General features: G+C 46.6%; 1 protein-coding gene and 1 non-coding gene across 2 annotated transcripts; both read left to right on the forward strand.

Annotated features, from left to right (window-relative positions):
- Nucleotides 1–491: 491 nt before the first annotated feature.
- RPL39 (ribosomal protein L39) lies at nt 492–12,261 on the forward strand. Its single transcript, XM_063937335.1, has 3 exons — nt 492–597; nt 1,210–1,313; nt 12,088–12,261. The coding sequence occupies exons 1-3, from the start codon at nt 595–597 to the stop codon at nt 12,134–12,136; spliced, it is 156 nt and encodes a 51-aa protein (XP_063793405.1). The 5' UTR covers nt 492–594; the 3' UTR covers nt 12,137–12,261.
- Nucleotides 11,848–11,980, forward strand: LOC134953848 (small nucleolar RNA SNORA69). The gene has a single exon (XR_010185817.1). It is a non-coding gene; the product is annotated as a small nucleolar RNA SNORA69 (small nucleolar RNA).
- Nucleotides 12,262–15,529: the final 3,268 nt, after the last annotated feature.

The following is a 15,529-nucleotide window of genomic DNA, read 5'->3' on the forward strand; positions in this document are numbered from 1 at the left end:
GTCCAGCCCCCTCCCGCCCTGCAACCGCCTCTGCCTGTCAGGCAGAGGTGATCGCTACTGAACGACGGCCTTCAGCCGACTGGCATGCGCCGGCGCATGCGCAATTCCGATCCGATCACTGCGATAAACTGCAGCGAGTGATCGGGTCGGAATGACCCCCATTGTTCAGAGTTTCATTCATTGCTAGTGCCACCAATAGCTAATGTGTAATAAAATGGAGAAAACAGAACATAAATTAGAGGAAAATAATATAATCCTCTTGTTACATATATTTTCATATAGTAAATAAAAACTGCATTGCCTTTATTATTATTCATCAGTTAGCGCTGTTTAGAAATATTCACTCACCTGGCCAAAAGGTGAATCTTATGATGGGTGTTTGCCTATCTATCTATAACAGCACAGCACAGCAGCGGAAAAGAGACATGCAAAACGTTTTGCTGTCGCTAGGTGACGCGCGTCCTCGTACAGATCCATACAGAACGTCTCCCCTATATTAGTCTCTATTGTTCCGCATTGCTAACATCTTCCCTCCGGCTTCCGGCTTCCTCTTTCTCAGCCGCCATTGTGGTGAGAGGATTGCTTCGGCTCACCATGGTGAGTGCATCCCATGTAATCCTCGGCGGTAATGCGGTATTTTGGCTCCGCTTATAGGTGCTGTGGCGGCGGAGACTCCGGGCAGCCCCGCCAGGCTGGTATTATTGTACAGGATAGAGGAGTGTGACTGCTGGAGGCCTGGGAGCAGCTGGGCAGCACCTTCCATGGTCCTCAGCGCCCTCCTGCAGTACTGTGCCGGCATCCGGGTTATTCCCTGGGTTCCCAGCTCTCTCCCTACTAATGCCCGTTTTACTATGGCTGACCCCACGTTGTGCCATTGCTGTACTGTGTGTGTGTGTGTACACTTCATATTAAATGTATACAGTGAGTGTTGCAGGCATGGTGGTTGTCTTGCTGGAGGCTCCTATCCTTTGCAGGTTTAGCAGATGTGGTGCTACGAGTGCATGTGATGTGACCAGGTGGCTGAGGATGCAGCTGATCGGATAAGATCCCGGGGCCCCCTGTTATAGAGGATGCGTTACAGACTAGTGGGCACATTCTTTAATTTACATGTTTGGTGACTTCGCTATTACTCAGTTCCCAGCACCTTGATATATATGAGCTTAGTTTTGGTGGAAGTGGCTAATGTGTGCTCCATCTCTCTTCCATCAGTCATCCCACAAGACCTTCAGAATTAAGAGGTTTCTTGCCAAGAAACAGAAGCAGAACAGGCCAATCCCACAGTGGATCAGAATGAAGACTGGCAATAAGATCAGGTATGTGCTGGTTTTGTCCGATATTTAGATTGTGTGCTAACACTAATATCCAGTGAGCTAGGAGCACTGCTGTATATTGTGATCAAGGCACACAGTGAGGATAGCTTGTGCGCTGATGTCTAAATGAGCCCACTGCCAAACATTGCATTTCTATGCTACTGTACCATGAAATCTTTTTGCATAAGGAAAAAGATTGTCCTCAGATTTTTTTGGCTAGTGAGTGCTTGTACCAAATATGTTCCTTTTTTATTTTTCTAGCTTAATTCTGTACTTTTATGTGAATTGCAAACCAATTGTTAACTTGATATAATTGTATTCGGGTAGAGCAGGGGTGGGGAACATCAGGGCCGTATAAGGCCCTCAAAGCCACTTGATCCGGCCCGCCCAGGCTCACCTAAACGAGAGGAGATGCCGAGCGCCCGCTGAGATTTTACCACTAGCGGCCGCCCGGTTCCTCAGCAGCAGCCGGAGGCAGGAGCTTACTCCTGAGCTCCAGCTTCTGGCTCAGGCAGTGTACATGTGTGGCTATGCGGCGCTATGGGAGAGACGTCATGACATCTCTCCCATAGTTTCGAGGAGAGGGAGAGCAGCGGTCTGGAAGCAGGAGCAGGGCTGGTGAGCATTGTGGGTTTTTTTTCTTTCTTTTAATGTGTTTGTAAGCGGCACTACTAGGGGGCATAACTACACGGGGCATATCTAATGGGGCATAACTACAGGGGGCATATTTAATGGGGCATAACAACTGACGGGGCATATCTATAGGACCAAAACAACGGACAGTGGGCATATCTAATGGGGCATAACAACTGACTGGGGGCAGGCTAATTTTTAAGTTGATAATTTTTGTATGGCCCCCGAAGGACTTTATAAATATCCAAATGGCCCTTGGTAGAAAAAAGGTTCCCCACCCCTGAGGTAGGGGTTAGTATTCAATTGTTTTGGCTCACCCTAGCATCCAAAATGCATGAGATTAGCCAGACAAAGCTGCTCCTCCTGCACTAAGTGCCAGGTGTTCTGTGGCCAACGTGCACCCAGCCCCAAAGTCTTGCTTTACGCAAATTTCTGCTTGTACCGTAGGGTTGCGAGCAGAAATTGGCATTAAGTGCAGCCTCAGGGCTTCGTGTGCAGAACAGTTCAATAGCTGTCATTTTAGGTGGGTGCTGTGGGCACCCAAAACAATAGAATTCACATCACAGCAATTAAAATTAAACAGTATGCTATATTACTGTATCAAAATGTACAGCATAGTTTATAAAGTCTTGTAAGTCCTTTTTATTTAATAGATATTACACTGAGAACTTGCCATGTAGTGTTTCATATGGATTTCTGTGTGTGGCTGGAGCTACTGTCAGGAAGCGAGGTATGTAGAGCCTGATACGTGATGCTTCTTATTAGCGTGTCTTCCAGAGCTATCCTTAGTGGTTAAAATCAGATCAGGTTAATTTATTGACCGTTTCCTATATAGCGCTGCATAGTCCATTGTGATTTACAATTGGAACAGTTATACGACAAAACTGGGACATAACAGACATAGAGGTTTGAAGGCCCTGCTCGCAAGCTTACAATATATACGGAAATAGGTTAATTCTATAGATAGAATTAATGCTCTATAATCTTCCAAAATCTGTTGAGAACAGCTTTGAAGTGTATCTCTAAATTTATGTGGACATTTTTGGGGGTTTAATCAACAAATATAGCCCCTATCCCAGAGGTTCTCAAATGCAGTCTTCAAGACACTCAAACGGTCCAGGTTTTAGGTATATCCATGCTTGGCCACGGGTGACTTAATTAACACCACAATAAATTTTGAAGTAACCATCTGTGCTGAGCCATGGATATACTTAAAAGAAACTGGACCACTGGGGTGCCGTAAGGACTGCGTTTGAGAACCTCTGTTATATCCTGTGTTGCCCCTCCTGTCCTATTCAGGAGTGAGAACGAGCATTCAGATGTGATTAAAGTCCTCTGGACACTGGTAGGCTTGTGGTACAGCTGAGCCATAACGTCAAAGATGTTTGGAGTTATTAATTCCAAATCACAAGTCCAGAACCAGTCTGTGAAGTGACATATGGTGCCAAATGTAATAGACCATGATTTGTGTAGGCCAAGATTGTCATTAATAGTAAATTGGCAATTACTCTTATGGCAAACCAACCTGGCTGCCACTTCAAGCCTACTGGTTATCGTGGCAACTCATGCAAATTGCTGGTTAATACATTTGGCCCATGGTGTATACAATTGCCTGAAATGGTCATTTATTTTTACCAGTGTTATTTCAGAAATGTATTGTAGTAAAACAGGGAAAAGTCAGTGATCTTCCATTATGCACTTTAGAGACTGATTACTACCCTACTCTTTATATGAAGGATTGGTGCATGTAAGTGGTTTCCACTCTGGGACAAAACTGGAGAACAGGAATTGGAGGAAATGCAAACATTACTTACAGCTGGCTTCTACCCATAATTGTAGTGGGGATTTCTTGTACTACTTACCTGGTACGTTATCACTCCAATGGGTGTGCACAGTGTTGTATGAGGCATCCAGTACGCCTGTGGAGAACACCTGTAATATCTCTAATGGGGCTGTGGCTAGTGAGTAAGGGGCCTGTCGAGAGAGGTTCCGAAGAACTGGGCCTCCCTACAGCCATTTTCCCCTAAACGCCCCAGCATTTCTTTAAAACAAGTGGAAATTGGTTATATGTATTTTAAGCAAACACTGCCAGACCATTTAACCACTTGACTATTTTTTCCCCTGAAAACCGCTTAGAAATTCTTTTTAAACTTTAATTAAAAAAAAAAGTATAGATTTTATTTAAGTGTTTAGGGGGTGTTTTGCACCTCTTGTGTTCGTAGGCCCCCAATATAAAATAACTGGCCACTCCCTATTGGTAATAGAATAGGCCCCCAATGGTTTTAAATTCTAATAGTGCCCCATACACACACCCTTAGTAGTTTAAAATAAATATATATATATATATGTATGAAATAATTTTTTAAAGCCATTGCCTCTCCTGCCACTGACCCACCACTCCTCACTGGTACCAGCTACTATTGCTGTATAGTGAGTGACGTAAGCTGCATGTGCTGCATTCTTATTTGCTTAGATGAGTCTCACAGCCAACCAGCAGAATACTGTAGGTTGTCTGGTGCAGTGAAGTATCAGGTGGCTGGCAACCAGAGCACTTACATCTGTTATGACTTTGGCTGCATTGTGTTGGATTGAGAAGAATTCATTATTAGCAGCGCTGACTACCTAGTGCAGGGGGTGTTTCTTAGCACATATAAACATACATACGAAGATGTATGTAATATATGTGCTGGCAGTGTATTCTGGAACTGCAGAGGCGCTGTATTATGTATATCACAGCTGCAATACAGAACCTGGGACTTGGCATTAGCCTCCTGTGCACCTAGCCAATGAGTCTGGGGGTAGGTTTAGGAGAGTGAAGCCTGATGTAGATTCCTGGGTTCTGCACGGAGGCTGCCGACCCCAGATACACACCAGCACATATATTACACACACCTTCACATGTATGTCTGATCTTGTTGTTCTCCCCTTTCACTAGGTAGTCAGCCCTGCAGCTGCTGCTAATTAGCAGTGAGAACTAAGCTATTACAGTAGTAATTTCAGTGAATAGTTATAGGAGAAGGCCTGAAAGTGGCACAAACTGTATTTGTGATGTCTTATGTTGGGCAAGCATTATGCAACTATCAGTCGATAATCGCATAGTGTATGCCTGCTGATCAGCTGTGTTCGGTCTGTCGGACATTCTGAAATATTCGTGCATGAAAGACTGATCTACTCATTGGTCAGCTTCATCTGGCACTGTATGCACTGCCTTGGCTGGGTGTCCAACATTTCCCCTTTTCCTTCACATGGGAGGGATGGGAAAATGATCACAATATCAGCTGGGTTTAAGACTCATAAAATGTTTGTTGGTCTGACGGACCTTTTTTACGACAGTGTATGCCTGGCATTTCAAATAACCCTGTGTAGACTGAAAGGAGTAGGGATGATAAAAGCTTTGTCTGGTTTCAGCTCTGTTCCTCTGAATGTCTGGACATTATTTGTGTATATCCTCTAATACACAGGTTCTCCAACTCTGTCCTCAGGACCCCACACAGTGCATGTTTTGCAGGTCTCCTCACAGAATCACAAGTGAAATAATTAGTTCCACCTGTGGACCTTTTCAAATGTCAGTGAGTGATTAATACACATGTGCTCCTGCGGGGTTACCTGCAAAACATGCACTGTGTGGGGTGCTGAGGACTGCATTTGAGAACCTGTGCTCTAATATAACCGATACATCTCCAATACAAGCTAACACTGCACAGATGTAGTGGGATAAACATCTTTATAGCAGGCAGTATCCTGCTATCACCTGATTCCTAAATCTGAGTGCTTACACCAGGGGTATGCAGCAATTGCCCCTCCAGCTTCTGAGGGACAACTTGCCCTGCCACAGTTCTAGTGTGCTCTGGTAAACTGTGGCAACATGCTGGGATGTGTAGATCTAAAGCATCTGGAAACGATCACTTACATTTGGATGGCTGTCGACTGAGCTAAGCTAATCATGAGAATGTATCCAATCAATTCACAGAAAACTTGTACCCCATGAGGGTTAGACCTCATTAAGTGGTGCCTAGTGATATCTTCCCTAGTAAAGATGAGATGTATTAAGCAGCTTCATCCCCTTGTATTCACCATGTAAGAGAAGATATTCCAAAGCTGCCAAACCAAAAAAGGGCCAGTACACAAATATGTACCCCAGTGCCATAACCCCTCCCATACAGCTATAGGGGTATCTCCACTGGACCCCACTGCTACCTTCACTGACATCCTACGCCATTAGGTGATAGAGGCAAGCTGAAGCTACTATCAGTCCGTAATGAGTCTAAATTTGCCATCTGCGGTTCTTCTCTGGATGTATATTTCTCTATCGTCCTAGTGGATGCTGGGGTTCCTGAAAGGACCATGGGGAATAGCGGCTCCGCAGGAGACAGGGCACAAAAGTAAAGCTTTCCGATCAGGTGGTGTGCACTGGCTCCTCCCCCTATGACCCTCCTCCAAGCCAGTTAGATTTTTGTGCCCGGCCGAGAAGGGTGCAATCTAGGTGGCTCTCCTAAAGAGCTGCTTAGAAAAGTTTAGCTTAGGTTTTTTATTTTACAGTGAGTCCTGCTGGCAACAGGATCACTGCAACGAGGGACTTAGGGGAGAAGAAGTGAACTCACCTGCGTGCAGGATGGATTGGCTTCTTGGCTACTGGACATCAGCTCCAGAGGGACGATCACAGGTACAGCCTGGATGGTCACCGGAGCCTTGCCGCCGGCCCCCTTGCAGATGCTGAAGTAAGAAGAGGTCCAGAATCGGCGGCAGAAGACTCCTCAGTCTTCTAAAGGTAGCGCACAGCACTGCAGCTGTGCGTCATTTTCCTCTCAGCACACTTCACACGGCAGTCACTGAGGGTGCAGGGCGCTGGGAGGGGGGCGCCCTGGGAGGCAAATGAATACCTATTTTGGCTAAAAATACCTCACATATAGCCTCCGGAGGCTATATGGAGATATTTAACCCCTGCCAGAATCCGTTAAGAGCGGGAGACGAGGCCGCCGAAAAAGGGACGGGGCCTATCTCCTCAGCACACAGCGCCATTTTCCCTCACAGAAAGGCTGGAGGGAAGGCTCCCAGGCTCTCCCCTGCACTGCACTACAGAAACAGGGTTAAAACAGAGAGGGGGGGCACTAATTTGGCGTTAGAAATATATAAAAAAGATGCTATAAGGGAAAACACTTATATAAGGTTGTCCCTATATAATTATAGCGTTTTTGGTGTGTGCTGGCAAACTCTCCCTCTGTCTCTCCAAAGGGCTAGTGGGTCCTGTCCTCTATCAGAGCATTCCCTGTGTGTGTGGTGTGTGTCGACATGTAGGAGGACAATGTTGGTGAGGAGGCGGAGCAATTGCCTGTAATGGTGATGTCACTCTCTAGGGAGTCGGCACCGGAATGGATGGCTTATTTAGGGAATTACGTGATAATGTCAACACGCTGCAAGGTCGGTTGACGACATGAGACGGCCGACAAACAATTAGTACCGGTCCAGACGTCTCAAAAACACCGTCAGGGGTTTTAAAACGCCCGTTTACTTTAGTCGGTCGACACAGACACAGACAGGGACACTGAATCCAGTGTCGACGGTGAATAAACAAACGTATTCCTTATTAGGGCCACACGTTAAAGGCAATGAAGGAGGTGTTACATATTTCTGATACTACAAGTACCACAAAAGAGGGTATTATGTGGGATGTGAAAAAACTACCATAGTTTTTCCTGAATCAGATAAATTAAATAAAGTGTGTGATGATGCGTGGGTTCCCCCCGATAGAAAATTATGGGCGGTATACCCTTTCCCGCCAGAAGTTAGGGCGCGTTGGGAAACACCCCTTAGGGTGGATAAGGCGCTCACACGCTTATCAAAACAAGTGGCGGTACCGTCTATAGATAGGGCCGTCCTCAAGGTCCAGCTGACAGGAGGTTGGAAAATATCATAAAAAGTATATACACACATACTGGTGTTATACTGCGACCAGCGATCGCCTCAGCCTGGATGTGCAGAGCTGGGGTGGCTTGGTCGGATTCCCTGACTAAAAATATTGATACCCTTGACAGGGACAGTATTTTATTGACTATAGAGCATTTAAAGGATGCATTTCTATATATGCGAGATGCACAGAGGGATATTTGCACTCTGGCATCAAGAGTAAATGCGATGTCCATAACTGCCAGAAGATGTCATGGACACGACAGTGGTCAGGTGATGCAGATTCCAAACGGCACAAAGGTGTATTGCCGTATAAAGGAAGAGGAGTTATTTGGGGTCGGTCCATCGGACCTGGTGGCCACGGCAACTGCTAGAAAATCCACCGTTTTTACCCTAAGTCACATCTCTGCAGAAAAAGACACCGTCTTTTCAGCCTCAGTCCTTTCGTCCCTATAAGATCATATCTGCCCAGGGATAGAGGAAAGGGAAGAAGACTGCAGCAGGCAGCCCATTCCCAGGAACAGAAGCGTTCCACCGCTTCTGACAAGTTCTCAGCATGGCGCTGAGACCGTACAGGACCCCTGGATCCTACAAGTAGTATCCCAGGGGTACAGATTGGAATGTCGAGAAGTTTCCCCTTCGCAGGCTCCTGAAGTCTGCTTTACCAAGGTCTCCCTCCGACAAGGAGGCAGTATGGGAAAAAATTCACAAGCTGTATTCCCAGCAGGTGATAATTAAATTACCCCTCCTACTACAAGAAAAGGGGTATTATTCCACACTATATTGTGGTACTGAAGCCAGAAGGCTAGGTGAGACTTATTCTAAAAAAAAATTTTTTGAACACTTACAAAGGTTCAAATCAAGATGGAGTCGCTCAGAGCAGTGATAACGAACCAGGAAGAAGGGGACTATATAGTGTCCCGGGACATCAGGGATCCTTACCTCTATGTCCCAAATTTGCCCTTCTCACTAAGGGTACCTCAGGTTCGTGGTGCAGAACTGTCACTATCAGTTTCAGACGCTGCCGTTTGGATTGTCCACGGCACCCCGGGTCTTTACCAAGGTAATGGCCGAAATGATGATTCTTCTTCGAAGAAAAGGCGTCTTAATTATCCCTTACTTGGACGATCTCCTGATAAGGGCATAGTCCAGGGAACAGTTGGAGGTCGGAGTAGCACTATCTAGGATACTGCTACAACAGCACGGGTGGATTCTAAATATTCCAAAATCGCAGCTGATCCCGACGACACGTCTGCTGTGCCTAGGGATGATTCTGGACACAGTCCAGAAAAAGGTGTTTCTCCCGGAAGAGAAAGCCAGGGAGTTATCCGAGCTAGTCAGGAACCTCCTAAAAACAGTGCATCATTGCACAAGGGTCCTGGTAAAAATGGTGGCTTCCTACGAAGCAATTCCATTCGGCAGATTTCACGCAAGAACTTTTCAGTGGGATCTGCTGGACAAATGGTCCGGATCGCATCTTCAGATGCATCAGCGGATAACCCTATATCCAAGGACAAAGGTGTCTCTCCTGTGGTGGTTATAGAGTGCTCATCTTCTAGAGGGCCGCAGATTCGGCATTCAGGATTGGATGCTGGTGACCACGGAGCCCAGCCCGAGAGGCTGGGGAGCAGTCACACAAGGAAAAAATTTCCAGGGAGTGTGATCAAGTCTGGAGACTTTTCTCCACATAAATATACTGGAGCTAAGGGTAAATTTATAATGCTCTAAGCTTAGCAAGACCTCTGCTTCAAGGTCAGCCGGTATTGATCCAGTGGGAAAAACATCACGGCAGTCGCCCACGTAAACAGACAGGGCGACACAAGAAGCAGGAGGGCAATGGCAAAAACTGCAAGGACTTTTCGCTGGGCGGAAATTCATGTGATAGCACTGTCAGCAGTGTTTCATCCCGGGAATGGAAACTGGGAAGCAGACTTCCTCAGCAGGCACGACCTCCACCCGGGAGAGTGGAAACTTCATCGGGAAGTTTTTTCCACATGATTGTAAACCGTTGGGAAATACCAAAGGTGGACATGATGGCGTCCCGTCTGAACAAAAAACGGGACAGGTATTGCGCCAGGTCAAGAGACCCTCAGGCAATAGCTGTGGACGTTCTGGTAACACCGTGGGTGTACCAGTCGGTGTATGTGTTCCCTCCTCTGCTTCTCATACCTAAGGTGCTGAGAATTATAAGACGTAGAGGAGTAAGAACTATACTCATGGCTCCGGATTGGCCAAGAAGGACTTGGTACCCGGAACTTCAAGAGATGCTTACAGAGGTCTTATGGCCTCTGCCGCTAAGAAGGGACTTGCTTCAGCAAGTACCATGTCGGTTCCAAGACTTACCGCAGCTGCGTTTGTCGGCATGGCGGTGGAAAGCCGGATCCTAAGGGAAAAAGGCATTCCGGAAGAGGTCATTCCTACCCTGGTCAAAGCCAGAAAGGAGGTGACCGCACAACATTATCACCACATGTGGCGAAAATATGTTGCGTGGTGTGAGGCCAGGAAGGCCCCACAAAGAAATTTCAACTCGGTCGGTTCCTGCATTTCCTGCAAACAGGAGTGTCTATGGGCCTCAAATTGGGGTCCATTAAGGTTCAAATTTCGGCCCTGTCGATTTTCTTCCAGAAAGAATTGGCTTCAGTTCCTGAAGTCCAGAAGTTTGTCAAGGGAGTATTGCATATACAACCCCCTTTTGTGCCTCCAGTGGCACTGTGGGATCTCAACGTAGTTCTGGGATTCCTCAAATCACATTGGTTTAAAACCAGTCAAATCTGTGGATTTGAAGCATCTCCCATGAAAAGTGACCATGCTCTTGGTCCTGGCCTGGACCAGGCGAGTGTCAAATTGGTGGTTTTTTCTCAAAAAAGCCCATATCTGTTTGTCCATTCGGACAGGGCAGAGCTGCGGACTCGTCCCCAGTTCTCTCCCTAAGGTGGTGTCAGTGTTTCACCTGAACCAGCTTATTGTGGTGCCTTGCACCTACTAGGGACTTGGAGGACTCCAAGTTGCTAGATGTTGTCGGGGCCCTGAAAATATGTTCCAGGACGGCTGGAGTCAGGAAAACTGACTTGCTGTTATCCTGTATGCACCCAACAAACTGGGTGCTCTTGCTTCTAAGCAGACTATTGCTAGTTGGATGTGTAATACAATTCAGCTTGCATATTCTGTGGCAGGCCTGCCACAGCCAAAATATGTAAATGCCCATTCCACAAGGAAGGTGGGCTCATCTTGGGCGGCTGCCCGAGGGGTCTCGGCTTTACAACTTTGCCGAGCAGCTACTTGGTCAGGGGCAAACACGTTTGCTAAATTCTACAAATTTGATACCCTGGCTAAGGAGGACCTGGAGTTCTCTCATTCGGTGCTGCAGAGTCATCCGCACTCTCCCGCCCGTTTGGGAGCTTTGGTATAATCCCCATGGTCCTTTCAGGGACCCCAGCATCCACTAGGACGATAGAGAAAATAAGAATTTACTTACCGATAATTCTATTTCTCGGAGTCCGTAGTGGATGCTGGGCGCCCATCCCAAGTGCGGATTATCTGCAATACTTGTACATAGTTACAAAAATCGGGTTATTATTGTTGTGAGCCATCTTTTCAGAGGCTCCGCTGTTATCATACTGTTAACTGGGTTTAGATCACAAGTTGTACGGTGTGATTGGTGTGGCTGGTATGAGTCTTACCCGGGATTCAAAATTCCTCCCTTATTGTGTACGCTCGTCCGGGCACAGTACCTAACTGGCTTGGAGGAGGGTCATAGGGGGAGGAGCCAGTGCACACCACCTGATCGGAAAGCTTTACTTTTGTGCCCTGTCTCCTGTGGAGCCGCTATTCCCCATGGTCCTTTCAGGAACCCCAGCATCCACTACGGACTCCGAGAAATAGAATTATCGGTAAGTAAATTCTTATTTTTCATCTTTAGGCTCTGTCTCCCTATTCACAATCTGCCATAATTATGCACATTTACCTTTTCTTTTGTGAAAACTATATAATTGTATTTCCTAAAGCAGGCTGCAATTACAGTACTTCATGTTTGTGGGAGTGCTGTCATTATCCTGCTGAGATTAAAGATGTCAGGTTGTCTGGTGGCTTCACCTGTATGTGGGTGGAATCTTTCAGCGTTAACATCTACAGTATACTGATAAAGAAGTTTTCCCCATTGTAATGTGGAGATAAAAGGATTATATGTTTAATGATGTAATAGTCATTGTACAAAAACTCATGAATGTAATTGTACACACAGGTATAATTCAAAGAGGAGACACTGGAGAAGGACCAAGCTTGGCCTGTAAGCTGTGCAGATGGCAGACGGGCACCCCGTGTGTTCCTTGTGAAGACCTGATCAACATCTTGTTATACAGTTATTATATTTGTAGCAGAACTGGTTTCCTTGGAAATAAATTAAAACAGAACTCAATTTGTCTGTAATTTTGAAATTTGTGAGAAACCAAAATGGGTACAAATTGTATGTGTAATGCAGGAACTCAAAAATGATCCTCAAGGCACCCTAAGGCCGGATACACTTGCACAAAGGCCTATTGTAATGGCTGGGAAGTATTTCCTCCATCCTGGCCCAGGCAAGATTGGCCATGCACACTTAGCAATTTTATAAACGACTGAACAATATCTTGCTCTGTCCTTAGTTTAACTGCACCACATCGTGCACAATATCCTCTGGCCGCTCATCACAGCCAACCAGAATATAGCATATACAAACCATGGGAGTGTGCAATTGACCATACATACTATACGATTTGCATAATGTCTTTATTTGCCCAGAAACTACATATTGTGCTGATATTTTAGAAGTGTGTACCCAGCCCAATAATCCATAATTTAAGGAGATCCATGCTTGAGCACAGATGGTTAAATCAAATTGACTGAGGTACTATTCAAGCCACCTGTGCTCAAGCATGGATAGCCTTAAAGCATGGACTGTTGGAGTCCTTTGAAGAACGAGTTTGGAAACTACTGGTGTAGTAAATATAAACAAGTTTTATGTTTTAATAGTGAGTAATTCAACTTGTCAGTTTTAACATAAGAATTCGGAAACGACAATTGCAAGTATTGTGGACAGGTACTAAATGCCCACCAGTAGTGTAAAAAATGACACGGGGAACATCTTTTGTGAATGGAATTTATTTTGTTTCAAAAGGTTCAAACGGATTTAAAGACTTGAAATGGCTAAAGGAAAAAACACAAATAGTACCAGTACATATGATAAGACAAACACCCAAACCTGCAAAAATAAAACTATGCACCTCCTACTATTCGCTGAATACACAAGTGTCAAAAACTTCCGGGAAGAATCTTAACTGCTTGATTATCACACATAATTACACTTCCCGACAACCTAGCAAGTGATTGTGTATTTGTTAGGTGAGCCTCACATTCAGATGTTTGACTGCATTTGATGTACAGATGCTTAAATGCAACCAGACTAATTGAAAGAGGTTTTCTCTGACGTCCTAGTGGATGCTGGGAACTCCGAAAGGACCATGGGGAATAGCGGGCTCCGAAGGAGGCTGGGCACTCTAGAAAGATTTAGGACTACCTGGTGTGCACTGGCTCCTCCCACTATGACCCTCCTCCAAGCCTTAGTTAGATTTTGTGCCCGGCCGAGGTTGGATGCACACTAGGGGCTCTCCTGAGCTCTTAGAAGAAAGATAGTCTTAGGTTTATTTTCAGTGAGACCTGCTGGCAACAGGCTCACTGCAGCGAAAGACTAAGGGGAGAAGAAGCGAACTCGCCTGCTTGCAGCCGGATTGGGCTTCTTAGGCTACTGGACACCATTAGCTCCAGAGGGATCGACCGCAGGCCCAGCCTTGATGTTCGGTCCCGGAGCCGCGCCGCCGTCCCCCTTACAGAGCCAGAAGCAAGCAGATGGTCCGGAAAATCGGCGGCATGAAGACATCAGTCTTCACCAAGGTAGCGCACAGCACTGCAGCTGTGCGCCATTGCTCCTCTCACACTTCACACTCCGGTCACTGAGGGTGCAGGGCGCTGGGGGGGGGCGCCCTGAGACGCAATAACACCTTGGATGGCAAAAATACCTCAATATATAGCCCCAGGGGCTATATATGAGGTAAATACCCCATATATAGCCCCAGGGGCTATATATGAGGTAAATACCCCTGCCAGATTCCATAAAAAAGCGGGAGAATAGGCTGCGGAAAAGGGGCGGAGCTATCTCCCTCAGCACACTGGGCGCCATTTTCCCTCACAGTTCCGCTGGAAGGAAGCTCCCTGGCTCTCCCCTGCAGACTACTCTACAGAAAAGGGTAAAAAAGAGAAAGGGGGGGCATTTAATTTGGCGCAGTATATAGTTTATATTAAAAAGCAGCTATAAGGGACATAACTCAGTTAGTCCCTGCATTATATAGCGCTCTGGTGTGTGCTGGCATACTCTCACTCTGTCCCCCCAAAGGGCTTTTGTGGGTCCTGTCCTCTATATAGAGCATTCCCTGTGTGTGTGGAGTGTCGGTACGGCTGTGTCGACATGTTTGAGGATAATGAGGTGGAGGCGGAGCAGATGCCTTTAGAAGGGATGTCACCCCCTGGGGGGCAGACACCTGAGTGGATGTGCTTATGGAAAGAAATGAGTGCACGTATAGACTCATTACATAAGAAATTTGACGACATGACGACTGCGGGACAGCCGAGTTCTCAGCTCGTGCCTGTCCAGGTGTCTCAAAAGTCATCAGGGGCTCTGAAACGCCTGCTATCTCAGATGGCACAAGTAGATGTCGACACGGATACTGACACCAGTGTCGACGACGAGGAGTCAAATTTAATGCCCATTAAGGCCATTCACTGCATGATTGAGGCAATGAAAGAGGTGTTAAATATCTCTGATTTACATCCAGGTACCACAAAAAAGGATATTATGTTTGGGGAGAAAAAACTACCTGTAGTTTCTCTAACGTCCTAAGTGGATGCTGGGGACTCCGTAAGGACCATGGGGAATAGCGGCTCTGCAGGAGACTGGGCACAAAAGTAAAGCTTTAGAACTACCTGGTGTGCACTGGCTCCTCCCCCTATGACCCTCCTCCAAGCCTCAGTTAAGATTTTGTGCCCGAACGAGAAGGGTGCACACTAGGTGGCTCTCCTGAGCTGCTTAGTGAAAAGTTTAGTTTTAGGTTTTTTATTTTCAGTGAGACCTGCTGGCAACAGGCTCACTGCATCGAGGGACTAAGGGGAGAAGAAGCGAACTCACCTGCGTGCAGAGTGGATTGGGCTTCTTAGGCTACTGGACATTAGCTCCAGAGGGACGATCACAGGCCCAGCCATGGATGGCTCCCAGAGCCGCGCCGCCGGCCCCCTTACAGAGCCAGAAGACAGAAGAGGTCCGGAAAATTGGCGGCAGAAGACGTCCTGTCTTCAACAAGGTAGCGCACAGCACTGCAGCTGTGCGCCATTGCTCTCAGCACACTTCACACTCCGGTCACTGAGGGCGCTGGGGGGGGGGGGCGCCCTGAGACGCAATAAAAACACCTTGGATGGCAAAAAATGCATCACATATAGCTCCTGGGCTATATGGATGCATTTAACCCCTGCCAGAATACATAGAAAAACGGGAGATAAGGCTGCCGATAAGGGGGGCGGAGCCCATCTCCTCAGCACACTGGCGCCATTTTCCCTCACAGCTCCGTTGGAGGGAAGCTCCCTGGCTCTCCCCTGCAGTC

This window comes from Pseudophryne corroboree, chromosome 8, assembly GCF_028390025.1.
Source record: "Pseudophryne corroboree isolate aPseCor3 chromosome 8, aPseCor3.hap2, whole genome shotgun sequence".
Classification (NCBI taxonomy): Eukaryota; Metazoa; Chordata; class Amphibia; order Anura; family Myobatrachidae; genus Pseudophryne; species Pseudophryne corroboree.

What these genes read in the sequence shown, in the direction of transcription:
- RPL39 (XM_063937335.1), top strand. An exon ending in AAGACTGGCAATAAGATCAG is followed by an intron (nt 1,314 to 12,087) that starts GTATGTGCTGGT and finishes TTGTACACACAG; the next exon opens with GTATAATTCAAAGAGGAGAC.